This window comes from Theropithecus gelada, chromosome 2 (genome assembly GCF_003255815.1).
Source record: "Theropithecus gelada isolate Dixy chromosome 2, Tgel_1.0, whole genome shotgun sequence".
NCBI classification, from domain to species: Eukaryota; Metazoa; Chordata; class Mammalia; order Primates; family Cercopithecidae; genus Theropithecus; species Theropithecus gelada.
In genome coordinates, this window is record NC_037669.1 from 57,948,621 (window position 1) to 57,974,763 (window position 26,143).

General features: G+C 40.4%; 1 protein-coding gene across 3 annotated transcripts in view; it reads right to left on the reverse strand.

The window, feature by feature from the left end:
- GRM7 (glutamate metabotropic receptor 7) overlaps window positions 1–14,600 on the reverse strand; it is an 889,769-nt gene extending 875,169 nt beyond the window's left edge. For all 3 annotated transcript variants that reach the window (XM_025375788.1, XM_025375787.1, XM_025375786.1), the window contains exon 1: window positions 13,798–14,600. In XM_025375788.1, coding sequence (XP_025231573.1) covers window positions 13,798–14,316 — 519 coding nt within the window. In that variant the 5' untranslated portion in view covers window positions 14,317–14,600. The remainder of the gene's footprint in view (window positions 1–13,797) is intronic.
- Window positions 14,601–26,143: the final 11,543 nt, after the last annotated feature.

Consider the following 26,143-nt stretch of genomic DNA (forward strand, 5'->3'; position numbering starts at 1 on the left):
GATGTACCCCTCCACCCTAATTCACCCCTGGCATGATCAAATAATATTTTTGTAAATGGAAGTCAACGACATAATCAATAAGCTAAGTTATAAGCAGGTGAAAATTTGTAGGCTTGATAAAAAAATCTCAGGTGATTGATCTGTTCTCACACTGCTTATTAATAAAGACATACCCAAGGCTGGGTAATTCATAAAGAAAAGAGGTTTAATGGACTCACAGTTCCACATGGCTGGGGAGACCTCACAATCATGGCAGAAGGCGAATGAAGAGCAAAGCCACACCTTACATGACAACAGGCAAGAGAGCTTGTGCAGAGAAACTCTCGTTTATAAAAGCATCAGATCTCCTGAGACTTATTCTCTACCATGAGAACAGTATGGGGAAACCATCCCCATGATTCAATTTACCTCCACCTGGCCCCGCCCTCGGCACATGGGGATTATAATTCAAGGTGAGATTTGGGTGGTGCGGAAACAGCCAAACCATATCATCAGGCTCATCAGTACATGTTAAAATAAGGTAATATGAAATACTTAATCTTAAAAAAAAATGCAGCACCAAGACCTCTGTGATAATCCTATTTTAAAAAACAGTTACAATTTTAGTTACAATGTTTCCCTTTTGAGAAAGCATTTTCTGCATAACTTTTAATGTACTGTTGATGAGCACAATTCAACAAAACTGAGATAAATATTTGCAGAAGTCCTGCAAGATGAAAAGCATAGAGTTAGATGCTATAGAGGATAATTGCACTTCAGGATGAGTAAGGACCCACACTTGACCTCAAATAAATTAACTTTAAATAGAGTGGATGAGTCACGTGCAGAATGTAAGAATGCTAAAAGGTCAAGGTAACTAACAAAAAGGAACATGTGGGGATTCTTAAGAAGGAAATAAAATATTAGTTAACTCAGGAAAGGCTGAAAGGAGTAAGTTTTCCTTGAATGGTCTTTGAAGAGTTCCCTTCACTACCTCCTAGTACTGAGGCTAGGGTGTCACAGGAAATAGAAAGATATGGAGATCAAGAATCTTCTCTACTCTTATAGGATTGGCTGAAAGAAGATTTTCTTACCAGGATGTAATATAATAACATTTAAGGGTTCATGAAGTCAGAGAGACAAAGGCTTGAATATCCCAGCTCCGTCTCTCTCACTAAGGGTCAAGTTGCTTATCCTTTTAACACCTCAGTGTCTCTATCAGTAAAATGATAAGAATTTTTCCTACCTGAGTGGGAGAAGAAAATGACATAATCCATTTATAGGGACACGCTTGGTATCTGGCACACAGAAAGTACTGAATATGACCAGTTGGTCAATGATGATGGCAATGATGATGGTGGTAGTGTTGGTATTGATGTGGCCTGCCCAGAGCTAGCTCTGACTGGGAGGACAGATTAAAGACTTCTGGGCTCCTGAGGCTTTTCATATAAGTGACACTTGACAAATGGAAACAGGTTGTCCAAAAGTTCATGTGCAATTTAAGAAAAGGAAGGATCTCAGAGTTGTTCAACTACTTACTAATAATATGAGTTATCAAAAGCAGTTATGGCAGCTCACATTTATTGAGCACTTGCATGTGCCTAGTACTTTAGAAGGACTTATTCATTGTTCACAACAACAGTATGCAGTATGTCCTAATATCTTTATTTCTTTCTTTCAGAGGTAGACACAAGCTTAGAGAGGTTACAATAAACACCTAAGTTTCCCTGTCAGTATGTGCTGGAAAGGAGTTAAAATTCAGTCTGTCCAGCTTGGTCTCAATTACTAAACTATGTAATTAAGCATTTTGCCATTGCCTGATTTTCCTTCTGATGTGTGACTATTTCACTCAATCCCCTAGGTGAACAAGAGATAAAATAATCTCTTTCACCCTGCTTTGCCTTAACATCCAACTTCCCTTCTCCAAACAGGAATTGTTTCAATGGGCAGCAACAAATGCCAGGGACTGGACCAACCTCAGAGATGACTAGGGGTCAGGTACTACCATAGACAAAAGCTCTGTGACAACCCTGCCCTTGTACAGGGTGCATGACAGGAATGGGAGTTAGGGGATAATGGAATAAGGCTAGGAAAGACAGTACCTGACATGCCAAAAATACTGACACTAATACTATTAATAATAAATAACAGAACTCACTGTGCTGTGGGCATTGTATTAAGCGCTTGACATGAAGAACCTCATTTAACACTGAAAACAGGCCTATGCGGACGAATCTATTGTTATCATTATTTCACTATTGGGGATAGTGAGGTCCTGATAATCAGGTAAATTGCTCAAGCTCACATGGTTAGCAAGTGGAAAGCAGGAATTTGAACTATGTTCAGCACCTGCACTCTTAACCACTATGCTATATTGTATATATAGTTATATTACTGGCCAGTCACGGTGGCTCAAGCCTGTAATCCTAGCACTTTGGGAGGCCAAGACCGATGCATCAACTGAGGTCGGGAGTTCGGGACCAGCCTGGCCAATATGGTGAAATCCCATCTCCACTAAAAATACAAAATATTAGCCAGGCCTGGTGGTGGGTGCCTGTAATCCCAGCTACTCAGGAGACTGAGGTGGGAGAATCGCTTGAACCTGGGAAGTGGAGGTTGCAGTGAGCTGAGATTGCACCACTGCACTCTAGGGTATGACGCAGCAAGACTCCGTCATCTCAAAAAAATGTTGGTGGGAGTGTAAATTAGTTCAACCATTGTGGAAGACAGCAAGGTGATTCCTCAAGGATCTAGAAGCAGAAATACCATTTGACCCAGCAATCCCATTACTGGGTATATACACAAAGGATTATAAATCATTCTACTGTAAAGACACATGCACACATATGTTTATTGCAGCACTGTTTACAATAGCAAAGACTTGCAACAACCCAAATGCCCATCAATGATAGACTGGATAAAGAAAATGTGCCACATATACACCATAGAACACTATATAGCCATAAAAAAGGATGAGTTCATGTCCTTTGCAGGGACATGGATGAAGTTGGAAACCATCATTCTCAGCAAACTAACACAGGAACAGGAAACCAAACACCACATGTTCTCACTCATAAGTGAGAGTTGAACAATAAGAACATAGGGACACAGGGAGGGGAACATCACACACTGGGGCCTGTTAGGGGGTGGGGGGCCTAGGGGAAGGATAGCATTAGGAGAAATACCTAATGTAGATGAAGAGCTGATGGATGCGGCAAACCACCATGGCACGTGTATACCTTTGTAACAAACCTGAACATTCTGCACATGTATCCCAGCATTTAAAGTATAATTTTTTAAAAAATTACAACGATCTTTTCCCATAAGCCATTCTGGCACCCCAGACTTAAATAATCCATGAAACAGAGAGAGAGTGAGATCAAGGCAGACAAAGAGCAAGATTGAGAGTGAGAGAGAGAGAGAGAGAGAGAATGTGAGCATGCAAGCTTGGAGAGTGGAAGTTGAGGAAATGGTATCATTTCAAAACAGTGTACTTTGCCTCATATAATAGAGTTTTTGTGATAATCTTCTCAATGAAACAGGGTGCAATGATTAGCATCTAAGTATGTCCCTCCTCATAAGGATGGCAGGACAGCATTTTTTACCTTTAGCTCAACTGTTTCAGAAAGTGTGGTCCCAGTAGACACACAAACTAGTGGGTCTTTCACGCCTCCCAAATCCAAAAGTAACATTTCATTTCCATGTCTCTTTCTATAGTTCCACTCTTCTCATGCCTATCATTCATTTACCTGCCTGTTTTTTCTTGATTTCTATACAGAAAGATGCTAAGTCTGTGTTCTCTGATATGGAAAGGGGTGGAGGAGTGGGAGCTATGGTGCCTCAATGGTTTGGGGATTTGTTTTTTTAGTCTTAATTTTATTATGCCAACTCTACTGAACTTAATTATGGTAAATACAGAATTACACAATTACCCTCTGTTCCGTTCTTCAGAAGCTATATTTTGATAAAATTTACTACACGCTGCTTTCCCCCTGAACACTAGAAATGGATGTGTGTTGATATAAAATGTGTTATAATTACAATTAAAATATAGCTTACATAATGATAGTGTTAAAATAAAATTATAGATGTGTCGAGACAACATGGTCATGCATTTTTATTGTAAGTACATGCTTAGACCAATATCTGGTAACCAAAGGAAAAGGGAACAGAATTTTGGTTAAGCCACAAAAGCTGTTTAATGGTTTTCAAATAACTAAAGGGAGCTTACAATCTATGAGATAAAATTTCCCCATCATATTTTTAATTTAAAAATTCAAGGAAATACATGAAATACCTGGAGAAATTGTTGAAAGTAAGTATGCATATGCACATTTTAAGATAAGCCCCTTATTTTTTTCTTAAATACCTGTGTAACTACCTAAATGTCATCATGTGTATCAGTGATGACAAATTTTCAACTAAGTTTAATGAAGAGCATAAAATAATAATAATAGTGTATTATTGCATTAACTAAGTAGTTCAGAATTGATTCTCATTAAAGAGCCACCCTATCACAACTAACTTAAACCTTACAAAATATGGTTGCAATTACAACATGAGGGAGAAACATAGGAAACTGAAATGTTTCTTCTAAATGTTTATAGTTATGGTGTGTGACCAGAATAATTGTGTCACAAATATTATTAAAATAATAAGATATCGTTTTGTTCAGCTTTACTGCAGAAACAAACTACAGGAATTTCTTTTCATTTCAGATAATTATTTTTCACTAATTGCTCAGTGTTTTTAGAACCTACAGTGCTAATTCCATTTCCTCATTTAATCTTTAAAATAACCCTTTCTGATCATTATTCTTAATATCTCCATTTTACACAATGTAGCTCTAGTTCAGATCTTTCTTCAGACCTGCAGACTTCTGGAAACTTCTGTCTCCAAAACTCATCCTTAACCCCTAACCCTGTTCCCCCTCAATCTTTTCAATTTCAGATGATAATAATCTCACCTTTCCAGTTGCCCAGGCCCAAAATCTTGGGTTAAGGGGTCTCGATCTCATTCTTTCTTTCACAGCCCACATTCTGTCTGCCTGGAAATCCTGTTTCAACCTTCAAAATGTACTCCTTCTTAGAAGCTCAAGCCACCAAACCATCGATCCTACCTGGAAATGCCTCCTCTCTGTTCTCTGTGATTCTACTCTTTGCCCTTACCGTCAATACCACAGAGGGTTATCCTTTTCAAACAAGAGATAGTTCATCTCATACCTCTGCTAAAATCCTACCACTAGCTGCCTACAGAGTAAATGACAAAATGCCTGCGACAGCCCTGCGTGAACTAGCCCCATCACATCTGTGACCTCAAGACCTCCTGCTATCCCTTCTTCCTCCTTGACTCTACTCAGCCACAATGGCTTCCACAATATTCCTCAAACATGCCAGGCCCATTTTTTGCCTTGGAGTTTTGGCACTGGTCATTCCTACTCCCAGGGAGTGGTCTTCCCCTAAATACACTGTGCCAACTCCCTCACTTCAAGTCTTTGCTCAATTGTCACTTCATCAAATCTACCCTATTACCGTACTTAAAAGTAGAGGTCACATTTACAGCCCCTAGCACTACCAACCCAACAATCTTCAGCAAGTTCCACACTCTTTTCCTTATCCCATAATGTTCACCAACTTGTAACATCTATAGGATGTATTTATAACATCCATCTGTTTTCACACATGACAGTGTAAGCTGAGAGAGAGAGGAGGGAGGAAGGGGGGGGAAAGGGAGAGAAGAGAGGGAGAAGGAAAAAAAAAGAGGAAAGGAGAGACAGAGAAAGCTTTTACTTTTTTACTGAGGTGTCCAAGCACTTAGAAAAGTGCACATGGAAGGTGCTCAATAAATATTTCTAAAAAAATAAAGATAAGGAAAGAAGGAGTAAAGCTTATAAGTGTAAGTAACTTTCCCAAAGCTCTGCAGATAGAAAGGGTCCTCAATGGAATCCAAGCTTGAGGCTGCCAGACTTCCACTGCTCTTAGCCTTTCTGTGAAGTCCATGGAATTCGTTATTTCCTTTAATTAGTTCTATAAAAATTTTAACTCCACTGAGCAATGTCACTAAAATGTTCTGTGTGTGTGTGTGTGTGTATCTCTCACTCTCTATCTCTCTCACTGTTCTTTTTTGCTCTTTCTCTCTCTCTATATATATATATAGATGTAAATTATTTATATATATGTAAATTTTCAATTTAGCAGAAGAAACAGAGAAGAGTGTAATACAGCATAACTATTATGGTAATTTAACAGCAAAATTCAAAATTAGCAATAATGATTATTTAAGCAATATTGACACTTGATGTCCATCTAATAACTTTAACATAGCTTGTAAATTTATTAAACATGCTAATCTCAGTGCTAAAATATTTCCATGCATATTTCATGCAATCCTTGCAATTACTCTATCAGACAGGTACATTTTTCTTATACCCATTCCAAAGGTAAGAAAATTGGTGAAAGATGTGGTACCTTTTTGATCAACGTCAGACAGGCAGTAAGTGGAGGCTATGGATTTCAATCCGGGCCTGTCTTACTTCAGAATTTGATTCTTAACCCCTACATGGAAACTCTGATAATTCCTTTGATAGAGTGTGTGTTTTCTCCTGGGAAACCTTCCCCCAATGTCTGCATGAGCTAGCACCTTCAGAACATAGTCAAGTTTAAACCATGAACTAAAGAGCACTTTAAAAATGGAAATATTTTTATTTACACAATAATGCAGAAGACTACACTGAGCCCTTTAAGTGACTTTCTTGCTACTTTCCATCAAGAATAAAAGAAAGAGTCAGCAGCCATGGAATGACAAAAGCACAACACCCAAAGATGGAGAATTCTGCATATGACCAATTATAAAACTATTAAGCTTCAGCTCTTTTACAGCAAGAGGCAAAATAACCCATTAAACTGAAAACTCTCCTACCCTTCCCTCCACGGGCCACACAAACATTAACGTTGCATTTATTAGGATGTATTTCCTGTGCTCTATCAAGCTGACTTTTAGCAATTGTATTAATACAGTCCTCTCACTCTGCACATATATCTGAATGATGGATTTCCTCACTTGAGGTTTGTAGAAAGAGTGGAGTGAATGAAATAAAGTTTAGAAAGAGCCATCATGATCTGTAATGGTGGCTACTGAATCAAGACAAGATGAAACATCTTTTCTCATTTATTTGAATGAAAAGTCTACTGTATATTTATTTCCTGCATACGGGGCTACTTGTTGCATAATGGAGAACAAGCATTTTTTTATTTGGAGGTAAGGGTTTGTGTGCTCAAGTTTCTATGGGCCTACAAAGTTAATCTTGTTTTAGGATTAAAATAAAACATATATTTCTGTAAATAGATATGGTTAAGCAATCAGCAACTGTGATGTCTTTAAACCACTATAAATTCAGGATAGGAATATCTGCAATTACTTTAAGCATTTATGCATTTGTGCAACAATTGAGCAGTATACATAGTGGTTTGTTGTCAGACAAAATTAAGTTTGAATCCAGACTTTGCCACTTACCAGCTATGTGACTTCAGGCTACGAAAATAACTTTTCTTAGCTGAACAACAGGGATAAGAATATGTACATTGCAGGACTACTGTGAGAACTAAATGAAATGAAGTACTTTTAGCACACGGCACAGTGGCTCATAGTAAGGACTCAAATTATTATTATGGTTACTACTACTTTTGTTGAAAAAAGATTAGAAAGTCTGTTTGCATAAAATGTGATATATATCCTATATCATTGAAATTTCATATATTTGATTTTTGACTTTAATAATCTAATAATGTGATTCAAAAAACATTTAGTCATAAATACAGTTGAAAGCAGGTTACTTGTCAAACATGGAAATATAATATGAAGAAGGTTGACTCAACACTCTTTCAGACAGATATTTACCTGTACATAGATTTTATTGTTTTGATTTTTTAATTGCAGAAAACATATATATTGTCTATATCAATTCACAAAAGGTCCATTAATTAACCAGACTGACTATATGTTGCATAAATATCATTTTACATAGAGATCATATATGCATTTTAGTGGTTGGGAAATGTTTGCAGCTGTTTTTAATTGTCTACTTAACGTAAAAAGGAACAAGAAGCAGAGTTAGGCTTGTTGCTTACTGTAGAGTGACCCAGGAGTTTAATGTACTTTGTATTCCATTATACTATGAAAATGTTTCTGTGCCCTGGGGATATCAACAAAAGATTTGCTTTAATGAAAGGAACCAAGTATGGGTCCAAAGCTTTCAAATAGGAGGCCTATATATCCTGCAGTTTACATAAGAAGTGTCCGCCTTCTCTCTCAACTGCATCAAGATAGGGAAGATGTGATCACAAAGGCTGAAAGCAATTACAGTAAATGTTGGGAAGAGAAGGACATCGAGTTTTGAATGTCCCAAAGCTGAGCTAAAAGAATTATGTTTAAAGTAAAGAAAGTGTTATCTACAGCAAGATTTTTCACTCAATGAATGCCAGTCAGTGAACCTTACATTAATGTAGAAAATCAGCTGTTTTTGCTATAATGCTTTCAACTGCACATGGCTAAAATCAAACTCAAAATAGTAAAAAGAAATGTATTTCAAAGAATAACACGTCCTAGAAACTCACAGACACATCTAGATTCGGATATAGTTGAATGTAGGAGTTCCAGAATATCATCAGGGCTCCCCCTCTCTCCCACCACTCAGCCCTACTCACGTCTCCTTGACTATATGCTACAGAAAGTTGCTCCTTGTGTTGGATGGCCACTGGGAGCCCCAGAATCACATCTCCCCAGCTTAAAAATTCCAGAGAGAGGAGATAATGTTCTCGTTCATCTCTGAGAGAAACATCTTGGGGAAGATTCTAATTGGCCTGGATGAGGTCAAATGATGACAAAGGAACCAATCACCTGCTTTGCTTGACCTGGGCCACGTACTTCATCCCTGGGACCAGGAAGATAGGCGGGATGTCATCATTTCTCAGTTTGGGGAGAGAAAGGTCTGATATTTTTCCAAGATGAATGAGAATACTACATGGAGATACAAAAGCTGTAGCTTGCTGCTACTGTAAATTCCACAGTTCTCACTCCCTGCCTTGTGTCTTATGAACATGCAGTAAGTTGACCTGAGAGATCATTTTCCCTACCAGCAGCCTTGATATATATTATTGAGAAGTTAACTGTAAAATAATATAGAAGCAGTCTGAATATAGAAATTAACTTGACTAGTAATGACCAAGACAGCTGTATGAAAATATATTTTAAAAGTTCCTACAAACTCACCAAAAGTGGGAGCTGGAAATGCAAAGACAGTTTTGACAAGAGAAAGTTTTTTTCCAAGCTAAACAAAAAAGATTACAGACTTTTAGAAACCACATTTTTAAAGAAAAAAAAAATCAGATAAGGAAAATGAGGCCTAGAAAAAGTAAGAGATTTATTTAGGGTAACTTAGCCAGTTAACGGCAGGATTGCGACTAAAACACACTGTATAATCCAAGTATGGTCTTTTAAACCTATGATATAACCTGTATATATGTAAGAAATACAGCACTTGTCATTTGTTAATCTCCAAATGTTCATGAAGTTGAAGTAAATGTATTTACTGTTTCAAGTATTCTTAAAGAGAAAAATGCCCGAAGACATCTTAATTGCATGGGTGTGTATACAAGAAATACACGTGGAGATGTCTTCAAATATAATATGTGCATGTCTTCATTCCTTCCCTCTGCTCTTTTTAAAAATGCCCCTTTAAAAGTTTCCCACTCACCATCTGTTAGGCAAATTTCCTAAAACACAGCAAATGTGGAGGCAGAGATTGTTATAGAGACTATTCCAAACGGCAGTGACACCTATACTTAGGAAATTATAAAAAGCGTAGGTTAAAGTTGTTTTTTTAATAAATTTCACCACTGTAGTAATACCACACCACCCTATGTGCTCAGCGCGATAGGATTACATAAGATGGAGACAGAGAAAATGAAAAAAAAATCTAGGTATTTATGTATAAATTATTATCCCAAAAGTTTGATATTACATTCAAATTTCAATTAACAGAAGGAAAACATTGACACATTTACTAAAGCATTTCATTTATGGTATAAGGTCCACAGACTTAGATTTGCATTATGCTCCAACAAGGATAGAGTTGACCACTTTTTCCAGCTACTTGCTTTGGGAGAAAAAAAAATTCACCTGCCTGAATCAGATGCCATTCAATTCCAAATCTACAGCATAGGCCATGTCACTACACATGAAATATTATTCATTCAGAGTTAGGATGTAGCAAGAGTAATTTATACTCTGGGAGTGTTTGCTCTCAAGTCAATAACAGAGAAGCCTTGAATTAAAATGTTCCCATTACTTTCTGCTATAATATATCTTACTTATTGCCCATAAAACAGTGGTCAGAGGAGATTTATCTATTGGTCACCATATTATATAACCTCTCCACTTTAAGCCATCCCAACTCTGTGATGATTTTTTAAAAATATATTACTTATAGTCCATATTAATTTATCTTTAATCTTTCTTAGCATTAGAAAAGTATTATTTTGCACAAGCTTAGGAACAAATCTCCAGAAATTCCTCCCTGATGTTTCTTTGAGGCTGAAAATGCATTGCAGGGCAGTTGCAGTGATTTAATTCTAGTTGGCAGAGCCCTGGCCACACACTAATTTCATTAGCCTCAAATTCCTGGATTGATTTGAAGACCCACTGGATGTGATTCCCGTCCTCAGACATGTCATTTACTAACCCACTCAGTGTGTAAAGAGAGGAGAGAAAGAGGACTTGCTAAGCTCATATCTTCAATCTGGTACCCCAGCAGTCAAATGAAAATTCGAAGTCAGAGACACCATTTACATTTGAGTAGTCCATTCTTGCCCAGGTCCAAATTTTCAGGAAGGAACTTTATTCCTGACTTTGCTGGGGGCAGTAGCATTTGTTACATCTATGACCATTTCATTTCTCGCTCCTTCTCTGCAGTGCTCAGCACCTCCCATTTAAGTCCCTAAGTATTCCCTCTCCTAGCCTACAGGCTTATCTCACTATAAATGTATATCTCAAGTGATCAGTTTGGCATGGTCCCTACAGCAACCTGCAGGGACCAGAGGGAAAAAGAAAACTCAAACCACCGGAAAGCTAGGAATTCAATCATTTGGAGGAGTTTCTTTTAAATAGGACAATCTTAATTGAACTGAACCTTGCGATCCCACAGGAGATTCACTATGTCCTTTTTCTCTCCCTCTAAGTGTGCTTTGAACAATGGGTATGTGTATCATTATTCTCTCTACTCATTTTGCAGGCTTATAGAAACTAGAAAACTGAGGACTGGAATTACACGACAGGAGCTTCTAAGATCACACGCAAAAAGGGTTACTGGAAGAGATTGTTGGTATATGAAATACATATTCCAACACGGGCAGTGATTAACCAGGACACATACAAATCAACTGTTTTATCTAGCTTGCACGCATCCCAAGCTACAAGTTGGTGCATTCCTCAGACTACCAGCCTCTTCTCAATAAGTGCAGGTGAAAACCAGGGGCTCTTTCTCCCTCAGCTATTCAATCCAACATGAATAGCTGCAATTTACAAATTAGAGGCAAATGACAGTATTTTCTCCGAATGGTTTTACTCCCAAGCCATAATGCTAACGCTAACATTGGGTTCCTTCCTCCTCAGCTCAGGGAATGGAGAAAATAATGTAAGACCAGCCCTCCGCCTCCCCCGCCAACTTTTTAACCCCTAGCAAGTTGCCTCAGGTTCACACACCAGAGGAGGAATCAGCTCCCCCTGGAATCTTTTTCAGGAAACACAGTCCCTTAGCCTAGTCTGTAATCCCTTTCTTGACTTTAACATTTCACTCTTTTTTCAGACAGAGACAGGCTCATCTGCAGTACTGCCCAGGTGAGTGAACAAACAGGCAAAATAATTTTACAACGCTAAACACAAAATATTTTGTGCCTTTAATCCCAGGGGCTAACAGGGAAAACACTGTCACCTCCCCCAGCTCCCAGTGGTTCTCAGGTAATGTCTCTGACATCCTCTCCCGCCTGTACTGCTACTGCAACTTGTCTAGCTTTAAGCTCAACGATGAAGGAAGCACTCTGGGTTTCAGCTACAAGCCAGGTTCTTCCCAAAAGCAAGGAACTGAAAGTGATGGCTAGCCCCAGAACACTTTTGGGTTTGCAAGCCTCCAAGGATTTCCATGATGGCACTCAGGAAGTGTCAGAGGGGCTATGCAAGCTGCAGCCTTGGATGGGCACTCCTCTTTCCTGGATGCAAACTTCACACTCCTGGAGGTGATGTGGTGACAGCCTGGGTCTCACAGAGTCCCCTTCTGAAGCCCAACACCTTTAGGGAAAGCACTTGAGAGGGGCCGGTTCTCTAGATATGAGGAGCATAAAGGTGCCAGGATCGGCATGTACATCTGCCGAAGAGATTAGCTGGGTTTGGGTACCACCAGCCAGGTAGAGAGCCGCTATGCATTGGGAAAGGGTCATTTTAATACTGAGATGAACCAAGAACTTGGGAGTGAAGACAGAGGAGGAAAGGAGGCAGAGGTTGAAAGGGAGAGAAAAAATAGAGAGAGAGAGAAAAAAAAAAAAACCAGCAAGGAGACAGAGACAGAAAAAGAGAGTGATGCACATATAGGGAAAGACAGAGAGGAGGGAACCTACAATCACAGAGACCCTGAAACTCAATTTCCAAACCCCAAAGCCACTAATTCCTACCCAATGCAGCTCAGGAGCCATGGGGCAGAGACTGCTGGAGCAGGAGGCGAGAGAACACTGCGGTAGAACCCACCGCTCAGCGGCCCCGGATCCGCCTTCCTCCCATTTTTTTCTCTGTCTCCCTCCGGGCACCGGAGCAGGAGGGCCACGGAGCCCTGCTCCACGCACCCCTCTGCCTCCCAACGGGCGCCTTCATGCCTTGCTCCGGGAATCGTCCTCCAAGCCGAGGATTTGGCTTGGGGTCTGCGTCAGGGAGATAGTGGGTGATGGGGGGGAGGAGGGAGGAGGCAGGGAGAGCGATTTTGTTTCGCAGTTAGCATGAGCTCATCCCTGGGCTGAGGTCTGAAGTGGCAGGAGTGGAAAGCTGATCGCCCAGCTCCGGCCAGTGGCAGGATCGCAAATGTAATTTAGACGGTGCAAAATATTGCCTGGAGCAAACCAACTGGGGGTCACGTCTGCAGGCAGCATCTCTCCACCTGAGGAAGGTCCCAGTACCTCGCGCCCTGGGCTCTTGCGGAGGCTGGCTACAGGTCGGGAAATCGACCCGAGGGAGATGGGGACTTAACATCCATATCTAGGTTAAGACCGAGCCCTCGATTTAAGAAATGCCTCCTTAAGGTTGTCTCCAAATTTTCCAAGGGAGTGCAGGTTGGCAGGCTGGCTTGGGGGGTGGGAAGCTGGGGAGTTGGGAAATGCCCGGTTTCGAGGCATCGTCTCATCTTTCCTATTCCATTCGCCTAACCAGCTCTCCTAGGAGCCCGGCACTTTTACGAGCCTGTTTTCGGACCATATTTCACCCTAATGCAAACCCATTTAAATCATCGCCTTGTTTTTCGCAGATTGCTTCTTGTAAATGGGGCCATAAATCCAGGATGTCAAGCCGGATGGAGTGGAGCGTGGACAGGGGAGAGATGGAAGGGAAATAAACCAAGCAGGGAAGGTATCTCCTCGGGCGGGGTGGGAGGGATTCGGCAGGATCTCCAGGGTGGAAATGAGCGAAGGCTGACCTGACCCGAACCACCGGAGTCCAAGCCAGCTTTTAGGGTTAAGGGCTCAGGTAGCCACGGTGTGCTCCGCCCCGGAGGGAGCGCCCCCCTACCTGGAAGAGCCTCAGGATGTTGGCTACCATGATGGAGACCGAACTCCCCGAAGCCCCAATCACTCCAACTACTTTCTCCGGCTTGACGAAAACCGGGGGTTCGCCGTTGGTGCAGCGCACGTCGGAGGTGTCCTTCTGGATGAGCGCCTGGACGAAAGTGAGCGACTGTTCGAGCGCGTAAGTGTCCCTGGAACAAGTGTCCAGGATCCGCGCGCCCAGCGTCACGTTGGGCAGTAGGTTGGGATCACTGTTGATCTGGTCCAGGGCGTAAAGCATCGCTTCCAGCCTGTGGATCCCGTTCTCCCTCTTGATGTCACCGCAGGGCATTCCGCTGGGACCCTTGGCGTGCACTGGGAACAGCCCCCCGAGGGTGACGTCCCCCTCGATCCGGATTGAGTGCGGGGCGTACATCTCCTGGCCGCGCGCCGCCGCCGCCAGCGCGCACAGGAGCACCTCCAGCACGCAGCAGGGGAACTTCATCAAAGTCAGGACGCGGAGCAGCTTCCTCAGCTGGACCATGCTGCTCCGGCTGCTGCGGTGGCGGCGGCAGCGCTGGAAGGGACGGTGGTGGGCTCGCCGAGGTCCGGGCCCCTCAGGGCGAGCTCCTCCGGGAAAGCCCAGGGGCTCCTGCAGGCACGGAGGGTGGGGGAGTCCGGGGAGGGGCGACCAGAGTGGGTGAGGGGTCCCGCGGTGCCTGCCAGCCTGGGGCGCCTCGCGCTCTCGGGTTAGCCGGCCGGCGCGCCGCGCTCGCGCTCACCGGCTTGCAGCTCGCTCTCTCCAACAGCCCAGCACTGGGGAGAGGGCAGGGATTGCTATCGCTTTAAATGGTCGTTCGGCTCCCTCTCCTCCTCCTCCCACTCCCTCCCTCCCTCGCTGGCTCTCCTTCTCTCCCTACCCTTCCCAGCGCCAGCCCTCCCCACTGGTTTGCATCATCACGCAGGGAGGGGCTGCGTGCTGAGGTAAGGGGGGGAAATGGGTGGGCGGCTGGGGAATCGGGGGAGGTTTCCTCAGAATGGGAGTTTCGTGGTCCCCAGGGAATCTAGGGATTGCGGGGAGCAAGTAAGAGCCTAGCCCTCGCCCCCAACTCACTGTGGAAGCCTCCCTACCCACACCCACGTTCTGGGCACGGGTGTCATCAGCCGCGGGATGGGGCGAGGACGTCGTGCTGAGTGCTCCCAAACCCTAGGTCCGGAGCCTAGGCTCTTAGATCTGGGAGAACACGAGGGAGAGGCAGAGAAACCAGTGAGGGAGGGGCGCGGGAAGACCCTAGCTAGACTACTCCTGAGCCGCCTGTGCTAGTTCTTGCTAAGAAAGCCACACAAGCACACAGGAGCCTGATTCATGACTTAAAGACGCTTCACCCAAAGGGGTCTCCAGGGCCAGGCGCTGAGCTTGGCTGAAGGGAAACAGAAGTCAAGAGGAGACGCTAGGCATAGGAGTGCATCCTTGGTCTTCAGTAGTCACTAGAGTCAGAGCTCCGTGAACTGACGCGTTTCCCCAGCACGTCTGTGTCAAAAACCTCGGACGCATCCCTTCTCTTTACTTCGCTGCGGAGATGGAACAACTGAGAACTCCGCAGACAGCCTTTCCTCTCTAGCACTGACAGGTGTAAGTCTCCCTCCTACCTATTTCCAGAGATGCATCTGGTGCACCTGGTGATAGTTTTTGCCAGTAAGAAACAGCAGGAAAGAGGTGATGGCAGGAAGAAAAAAGAGGGGGCAGGCAGAAGTGTCCCCATTGATTGGGAATGCCTTTCTCTTTCTCTGGCTGGGGTTAGGGGGCAAAGTCAGGATGCCAGAACAGGTTGCAGTGCAATTGAGAACCTCTTTATGAACGGTGTCTCCTCCTGCAGGTCCAGACCACGTTTGGCCCATTAAAGCAACAAGTGGCTCTACTTCCAATTCAAGGAAAGCGAATGTCTGTCCTTGGGGATGGGAGTGAACTTAAAGAGGTTAAACCAACTCTTCCTGAGGCTTTCTGTTGGAGTGCAGCAAAATCATATTATACAGATTTGAGGGTGGAGAGAAAACCAGAAACAAGACTATACTTTTTGTTTTTGTTGATGATGTAATGAAGAAACCTATCATTGTAGGGGGAAAAAAAAAAAGTCAAAAGGCACCTAGTTGGTTGTCTCTGCCACCAAATACTTGTGTGCTCTCAGCACTTCTGTTCCTCTGTCTGGGTTTTAGTTTCCCCATCTGGAAAATGATGAGATTGAATTGGATGCCCTCCAAGTTATCTTTTAACTCTCAAATCATCTGTTAAAATAGGTCATGTCCCTTTGGCCATGGTGCTCTTTTTAGGCCAATATTTTCTATTGTATTATGTGCACACCAGTTTTTGTATATCCAAAGAACACTACGAAGGTTTCCTGATATAGAGGGGTTTTGTTGTTGTTGTTGTTATTTACTGTCAGGGACATCCCATCAACTTTTTTTTTTTTTTTTTTTTTTTTGGATATGCCCCTCTTGCTTGTTTCAATGTTTATGGTTTCAGGAGAACTGATCCCACTGCCTGTGATCAAGTCTTGGCTAATCAGAACATCAGATCCTTCTGGCTGTAGTGCTGTTCCAGGATGGGCAGAAAGTCCAACCAGAGCCATTCAGGGATAATCCCTGGACTTTTGCTGGGGCAGCCAGGATGGAGACATAGGGTTATCACTATCACACAGGCAATCTCTGTATAAGTCAGATTAAAAGGGGCCCCTTCCACAAAATACTTTGTTTCTCTTTTGGAAAATTGTCGTGCTATTCTGATTTTGTCAAAAGAAGATATTTTCTGTCACCTTCCAGAAAACAGTGCTGTAATTAATATACAAATCTGCTCTGTGCACAATGTGCCTGTGAATCACCTTCAGACTCAATGCCTTGCTACACAAATGCACAAGTTGAATTACCGAATGCCATGATGGCCCCTGTTCCTTCCTGCAAGTTGTGGAGCTATAAGAATATAAGCCTAAAGCTGTGCCAGGGACTTCCACAAGAACAGGGAGATATTTGAACCCCAAAGTAAGAGAGACAAATACATAGAGATAGAGATAGAGATAAATAAAGAACGAGAGAGAGATTGAGGCTTAATTAAAACATTTGCATTCCTGGATCCAAGCATGCTTGAAGAATTGCCTCTGGACTTTTTAAATTATATAGCACTTTCTTTCTGTTTGAAGACAAAAGAATCCTCTTCTAATTCACCTGTTCTAGTACACAAGACCGAAAAGGTGAAACAGCTGAACAGATACTCCGTTAGAGCAGCATCAACTCATTTGGAAGAAGATATAAATAAAGTAATAGAGAGGCATACTTAGGAACACACATACTACGATCCTAGTGTTTAAGCATTAGCACCTCAGGTTGTCTTTGACAGAGACTACTATATCCTTATTTCATTTTTAAGTTCAGGCTATTTATTACAAACTTGTTGACAAAAATATTTGGAGAGTTGGAGTAACAAGTAATGTCACTTGATTTTTCACCTGCACATGTCTCGGTTCATGCCCTGTGCTTCCATTTTCATTTCCCATCCAATGATTGCTCAATAAATATTTCTTGGCTGACTGTTGAATGCTGCCTTATTCTGCATTTTCTCTTTGCTCTGCTCCTTCTCCCCAAACATCTGGCAGCAATCATTATCTTTCCTTTATTGCCGTCATCTGTGTGCATGTCATATTTCCCTTGCCAAGTTGTAAGATCCTTGAGGGTAAGGGCTGGATATTATTTATCTTTTTATCCAGGACCATGTTTCAAATGATGTTTTGTGCCTAAGAAGCACTAAGGTGTTGAATGAGTCAGAACTGGTTTTGCCATTCTCCACTGCCTTTATTTGACAGTGACCAAAACTTAAAGTGGGCAGAGCAGGAATGCTGACAGATAAATCATTTTCCTCTCAGTCGCTATAGACAGTTTCTAGGACTTAAAAGATAATTAGTAAATTTTGAAGTAATTTTGTTTTTTAAAAAATGTGCAGGACTAAAATATTCTAACTTTAAAGAACTTAACTCTCAGGTAAAGCTTTGATTGGTCCCTCCTGAGTCAAATGCTCATTTAGAAATTAATAATTGTGGCCATGCCCATAGGCTGGTTAGAGGAGCTCAGAAGCATAGACCTATTTTTCTAGCCAGGCACCAGCACCACTTAAACTACATGGAAAGAGAAGTCCGCTACCAGAGAAACTGGAAAGTGATGCTGAGCTTGCAAAATCACTACATATCTAGTACACATGATTTATAATTCACCTTTATACCTTTAACCGTGGCAAAGGATCTGGCACTTGATAATGAACACGGTATTTGTTTTGTTTGGTTTTCTGAGATTATACAGACAGAAAATCTCTGTGTAAGACAGGTTTATGTAAAATTGGGCCAGTGTTCTAATGTCTGATTTAATTGGCGGAGAACCTAGTTTTAGGTACAAAGATTGTAAGCTGTAAAATGTATTCACAGGCTTGGTTCTATTTAGTAATCAATCTGTCCTCCCTGAGGGGTTAATGAAAAGTAACTAACTAAACTTAAGGTCTCAGTCTTACTTTATATTTGTTTGTTTTCTTGAATATCTTAATTTTACTTATTTTATTTGTTGTTCTGCTGCCAGAAGATGTTCTACTCTTCAACATCTTCTGCAGGAAATAATATTTGCACTTCCAGTTCCCACTATATTTATTTAAATCCAATTTGTAATCTACAAGTGTGTCTTCCTTAACCACTGCTACTTCTGCTATGGCCACGAATGCACTTTGGCTATTCTTCTATCCTTTATATAGTTCTTCATCTGTAACTTTTCAAAACACAATCTCACATTTTATTGTACTTTTGAATGGGTGTTCACTTTATCTTGGAGAGAGAGAGAGAATATTCCATTTTCGTCTGTTACGCTTTTTTGCTGTATCTATTTGTAATAGACACCTTTTGTCACTTAACTAGCATCCGTTCATCCATTTTCTGATCCCATTTCGTTAAGAAACCTTGGTATTGTACAGAAAAATTCACTCCAGAGAGTTTTCAATGGGTGGATTGAAATTGATCCCTACTGGTAATCCTATCTTCCTTTCTAGTAGTTCATTTAGGAATTCAAGGCAGTGACACCTAGGGAAAGGTTTGATGGGGGTTTCTGAAAGCATTTCTTGTGTCTGGCATGATTGTGTGTAGATATGAGACCCAGGATTATTGTAATTCTTTCACTAGCTGCCTGAAGATGAGTTCAATACACAGAGTCCCGGCACCACTAGATCAAATTATCCCCAATGCTTCCTCTTTTGATTTCCAGTTATATAAGCCAAGAAATCTGCTCATTGTATAGGAAAGTATTAGTTGTGTTTTCTGTTACTTGCAGCCAAATGCATGCTAAGTGTTACTAAAAGTATTTATATTATTAATAAATAGTATATGAATACATTTATATTAATGTTGTACATTTTATATGAATAATGAATATTACCAAGAGCTTATATTTTTCACGTTTACTAGGTACCAGGCACAATATATATCAATTCTCAAGATAATCTCATTTTATATATATCATCATTATTATTGTTATTTCATAGATCTGAAAATGGAGGCCCAGGAAAGTAAAAAGTATAGTTTAATCAATATGCTGCCATTTGTTACTGCCTCTTTAGTTTCTCTTCCTTACCATCTTGTTGCCTTGAAGCTTACATATCTTAAGTCCAGACTCCAGATGCTCTATGTGTGCTCTGTATCATCAATTGCACTCAATTCAGAAAGACCTTACTTGTTACATCCCTCAGATCTCATTGGCCTTTGGATGTAGTATCTGGGAAGCCACAAGGAGAGTCTCACCTAAGGGCCAAAGGAAACGTCACTCCCCAGTTTTCTTTCTTCTCAGGTCTCAATGTTTCCACTCATTTATTCTCTCAGTACATAGGGAGGATTGTTTTGTCCTGCCATTTGGGTAGGTATATGAAACAACAGCTTTGGGGCAAGTCATTCATACAGTAAGTGATTCTCCAGGTACAAATCTCTCTCCATCATATTTTGTACTACAATTTAAAAAAACCAATTGTTCCTCCCAGAGCTGTGACTCAGAGAACAAAATGGCTTTGACTTAATAGGCAAAAACTGTTCTCTGCTTTAAAATTGCTGGACAAGGCCTGTCTAGAAGGTCTTGTACCTCACCCTACCCCTATAATTCTTTCAATCTTCCTACAGTACCTCTTAGGTGTGTAGAGCATGAATATCCCTTCCCTCCTTTTGGTAACATCATCAGCCATTCCTTTGGGAAAGCACCCTTCTCCTTTTTTAGGAGTTGAGATGGATCCTAATGCTCCAGCTACCCAAATTCAGATATGGGCACACATCTAGGGTTGGCTGAACTGAGCTCTTTCTTCCCCTGGTGGAGCTGATGAGTCCAAAGATAGGTAAAGAACTTGAAATGTTATGTATGAATACTGGAAGTCAGATGTTCTTCTCCTAGCTAAATATATATGAAGACAGAGACCTGGTGCTTCTAGCAAGTGTTGTTTCCACAACATGAAGAAAGTTTGTCTGAGAATAAAATCAACCTACACGGCAGGGCACAGTGGCTCACGCCTGTAATCCAAGCACTTTGGGAGACTGAGTCGGGTGGATCACTTAAGGTCAAGAGTTTGAGACCAGCCTGGCCAGTATAGTGAAACCTCATCTCTACTAAAAATGCAATAATTAGCTGGGTGTCATGGCGCATGCCTGTAATCCCAGCTACTTGGGAGACTGAGGCAGGAGAATCATTTGAACCAGGGAGGCAGAGGTTGCAATGAGCCAAGATTGTGCCACTGCACTCCAGCATGGGCAATGGAGTGAGACTCCATCTCAAAAAAAAATAAAAATAAATCAACCCACACAAGGAAGCAAATCCACGATATGAAAAGAAAAGCTCTGACAAAGTCTCCCAAGACAGTGGATCCAGTAATGTCTCTAACTGTACTTGCCTTCAAACATTTCCTTTTGTCACCCAATATATTTTATGCTTTGCTTAAGCTAGTTTGACTCCAGTCTCTCAAAATTGAGGGTACTAATTTAGATGGTTACTGTTTCAAGATAAGCAGCTATTAATTCGTAGCTACCGATTCTTATACTCCTCTGAGAATGAACTATGGAAAGTTTAGAACTCTATGACATAAGAGCATAGTAGCCCTGGAGTCAGTTCTTGATTTGACTCCAGACCTTGTGGATATACTATCAAACTCCACACTACACTGGTTTTAAATGACCAGTTGAGTGGGAAGTAAAATTAAAACTTAAAAAGGATTGAGTATAACTGATGGACCTTTAAATTGTCTTAAAAATACAATTTATGTTCATCTCATGATAAGAAATGTAACAATACTACAAAACAATACGAAATTAGCCAGATGTAGTGGCATGTATCTTTAGTCCCAGCTACTCAAGATGCTGAAGTAGGAGGATGGCTTGAGCCCTGGAGGCAGAGGTTGCAGTGAGCCATGATTGTGCCACTGCACTCTCACCTGGGAGAAAGAGCCAGACCCTGCCAAAATAAAAGAAGAGGAGAGGAGGGGAGGGGAGGGGAGGAGAGGGGCAGCAATAGTGTAGATGTTTATATGTGTGTGTTAGATATGTAGGATATGATATTTTGCCTATTTAAAGCTGGTAGTAATTGTAAAGTAGTACAGTTTGCTTTATTGTAAGAATCAAACCACACAGCCCTTGCATTCTAAAGACCTGCTTATCTATGGGAAATGGAGGCATTTGAATATGCTGGTTGAACCTCATGTATTTCTTGAATCAACTCTGACTAATGTGTGAGGCTTATTCTGTTTATTGAAGACCTACTCTGTATTAGGTACTGAAATGGGCAGTTTATATGCAATGCATCATTTAATCTCTGCAATGAATCTATGAAAGTGTTTGCTATTATTGATATTATCCTAATTTAAACAGAAATACTGATAGTAAATAACACTTTTCTGGTACTTTCATTGATCCAGGTACTGTTCCAATGATGTACACATGCTGATATATTTAATCCTCATAGTAAATTAGGGATTTATTTAATTCCTCAAATACATAAGGTAAGTACTTTTATAATTACCTCTATTTTTCAGATAAAGAAATTGAGCTGCAAAGTTACTAAAAATTTTGCCAATCTCATAAATATAGTAAGTGCCAGAGCTCAGATTTGAACCCAGAAAATCTATCTCCAAGGTCTGTGTTTCAGTCACTATGCTTCCTAGCTTGTGGGTACGGAAGCATAGCACACTTGCGTCTGTGTTCCCCAGACATGCTTTTAACTACTGTACTCTATTGCTTGTCTGTTTATTAGTGGATACTGATTTATATCAGCAGGGGATTCCTGAATTTTTACTCTTTGGGAAGACACCTTCACAGCATGTCTAGTGAACCACTGGCACCCACTTGTTCAATTGCTGTTTTTGTTTTTTGTTTTTTTTTCCTCTTCCCACCATCATATGCATGGTCCATATAAGAGGCAGAGAATGTCCGTTCTCTATCTGTCTTCTAGGCCTGCATATGGCTATGAATACCTCTACTGTATCTTAAGGTCCTGGACAAGCTTCTTTGCTTTGTTAGGACCCTCTCTCTGTGTGACGTCCTGCTGCAGCTTATTGAGATGCTACTGTCAACCACCCCTAAAACCCTGAAACTGCCAAGTTCAAAGCCTACCTGAAACAAGCTCAAGTTCAGTGCCTTACTTGAAGTGAGTTGATGGTATGTTTTCCTTTCTGGCTATTACTTGATTCAATAAATATTAACTGAGTACAATAACATTGTTTTCACAATACCAAAACTTGGCCATCCAAGTAAGTTTTGTGTCTTTCAGGGTAGTCAATTTGGATATTATAGATCTATTTCTAAAATGTTCAAAATATTGGGCGATTCCCTCTGGGAAATGTCTTAATATGTTTTAATATGTCTTATGAGACCATCTACTATATTGTTTAATATTCACCTCATTTAAGAGTCAAACAATATCTCTGTAGTTATTCATATATGTTCCTTACAAGTATTGATTCTTTGTGATTTTGGCCCATTTCTCATTATCCTTTCTACATAGAAATTGTGTAAGACAAGTTGATGCTAGTATCTTAGCCATACCAGTTCTTTATTTTACAACTTTGATTGTTCAGTCCCTCAGATACTCCACACACAAAAAAAAAAGAAAAAGAAAAAAAAAACGGGTACTTATAAACCACAAAAATTGGGATCTAGCCTCATTTCTGTGGGAGATGGTAGAAGGTAAGCTCTTATGCACATTCATTCAGCCAATCAATCTCGATTGAGAACTTTTGCTTCCTCATGATGAACTAATTGGTCCCAGGCTTTCCCTCTCACTTACTCCCAATCATTAGAAAATCAGACAGAACATATGAAAGAACTTGTTTAAGCCATTGGGTAATTAGCAGCTCCAGACCATGATTCCCAAAGAAGGGGAACAAATTAGGAGAGCTCTATGAATGTCATGACTTTCTGCTTCATGCCACTATTCAGACCCAAGCTGACCATGACAGATTGATACATTTGAGGAGATAGAGATCAGAGTTCAGAGAGGTTAAGGAGGCTATCACCTGCATCTTGATGAAGGCTACACACACAAGATGAAGGCTACACACAAAAAGAGGACCAGAAACCTGTATGAGGTTCCCTTGAAGTTTATCTGAATACTAAACTGTGAAAACGTAGGATGAGGATCTGGGACACCAGGAAAACAACAACTTTTTGGGAACTGCATCAGAGCTCATGCATTGCCAGGAGACATTTGTGCTCTGACCCTTGTTGACCAGGAGACATTTGCAGAGCCCTTGTTGAACTCTCAGAGCATTTAGTAGAGACTCTAGAAAGATTACACTTTAATAGTAGGGCTAAACACCCACCCTAAAACATCTTAGAAACAAGTCTGGAAAGCTTCACGCTGATCTGCAAGTAACTTAAGCCTGCTAAAACAAAATATAACAATTTTTAAAGGTAGACAGTGTAATACTGACACTTAACCCTGTTACATTTACATTGGGCAGAAGAATCCAGTGAAAATTATAAGGCATATAAAATGCAGGAGAAGAATAAAAACAAATTTTGGAATTATATATTTTTGAATCAGCAGACAAATACAATAAAACAGCAAGGCAGACAGAATACTAAAATAACCCCAATGGTTCTATTATATTACATGATGATAGGGCTTGTACAGACATAATTAAGGTTATTAATCAGTTGATTTAGATAGAGAGATTATCCAGATGAGCCTAACCTAATCACATGAATCCTTTAAATGTAGAGGCTTTTCTTTGGTTGGTTGCAAAAGAGGAAGTCAGAGAAATTCGAAGCGTGAGAGAGATTTCACTCTGTAGTTCAGCCTACAGAATGGTAAGATAAATGACTATTGTTTTAAGCCACTAAAACTAATATAAACAGCTAATGTAAATATTCTCAAGAATTTGAGGAAAACATGAGCATAATGAGGAGAAAAGTGGAAAACATAAAAAAGAACCAATTGGAATGTCTAGAGCTGAAAAATACGATATAGGAAATAAAATATCTGAAATTCATTGCCTATATGTAACAACAGTTGCACATTGCAAAAGAAAACATCAAAGAACTTGAAGATACGTGGAACACTGATCAAAATCGACTTCATAGTATTTCATAAAATAAGTCTGAATACACTAAAATATATTGAACTCATTTTGACAATGAGGACATTAAATTAAAAATAACAAAATGTCTGAAAATCACCTTGCATTTATACATCAAACAGTACACTTTCAAATTACCTACAGTCTAAACAAAAACTTTATTTATTAAAAAATACTAGAAAATATTTTAAATGACTGACAACAAAAGCAACCTGTTGAAATTTATAGTGTGTAGCCTAATACAGGTCTTTGGAAGATATTGAAAGCTTAAATCCTTATATTAGAAAAACAAATTTAAATTTGATTAGCTAACCTGTGCATTAAGAACTAGAAAAATATAATGAATTTAACCCAAAGTAGAAAAAATAAATAATAAAAAGCATAACTCAATCAGAGAAAACATGTAAAAATAGAGAAAAAAATCAATAATACCAAAGCTGTTATTTGAAAAGACTAGTAAAAGTGACAATGTATAGCTGGACATATTAAGAAAAGAGAGAAGAGAGAAATGACTGATATAAAATGAGTGAACATCACTTTAGACCCTATACTCATTAAAAACATAAGAAGGCAGGTGTGGTGGCTCATGCCTGTAATCTCAGCGCTTTGCTGGGGCCAAGGAGAGCAGATCAAATGAAGCCAGGAGTTCGAGACCAGCCTGGGCAACATGGAAAAACTCCATCTCTACTAAAAATACGAAAATTAGCCAGGCATAGTGGTGCATGCCTGCAGTCCCAACTATTTGGTGGGCTGAGGCGGGAGGTTCACTTGAACCTGGGAGGTGGAGGTTGCAGTGAGCCGAGATTACAACACCACACACCAGCCTGGGTGACAGCGAGACTCTGTCTCTAAATAAATAAGAAAATGTTATAAGCAATTTTATGTTCAAAAAATGGATAACTAAATGAAATGAGCAAATTTATTAAAAGGCATAATTTACTAAAACTGCCACCAAAAAAACCAAATCTGAAAATGTTTATGTCTCTTAATTACAAACCCACTGTTTGTAATCATAAAGTACATTAAAGCGACAAACCTTTTCCCACTGTTGCCTGGGGCTGATGGTGGGAATTAGAATTAACTGTAAATGAGCATGAGAGATCTTATGAGGGAAAGGAAAATGTTCTAAAACTAACTATGGTGATGGTTTCACAACTTGGTAACATTAGTAAAAATTAAATTGTACTGTTTAAATGGATGGGCTTATGATAAGTGAAATAGATCTAAAAAAACTGTTTAAAATAAGATAAGTAAAATTATAAATATATATATATTGTTTCCACAAAGAAAATTTCAGGTCTGGATAAATTTCATCAAACATTTAAGGAAAAAATATCAATCCTGGACTTGAATGCCTGACCTCAAGCAATCCTCCCACCTGGGCCTCCCACAGTGCTGGAATTACAGGTGTAAGTTATTGCACCTGGCCCATCCTCAAGACTCTTAGAAAAAAATAGAAGAGCGGAGAGCAGGAACAGAGAACATTTCACAAAACATATATTTGTTCATTATTGTGTACAGTTAAGTTATATAACACACAGGCACACATGCAGAGAAAAAGAATGTATATGTTTACTTTGCAGATAATAATAGGCATACAAAGAGATGTTCAACATCATTAGTTATCAGGGATACGCACATTAAAACCATGAAGAGATATCGCTACCAGTTAGAATAGCCAAAATCTAGAAAAAAAAGACTCAGCATTCCAAGAGTTGGCCAGAACTTGGAAGCAATGGTAGTTTTATAT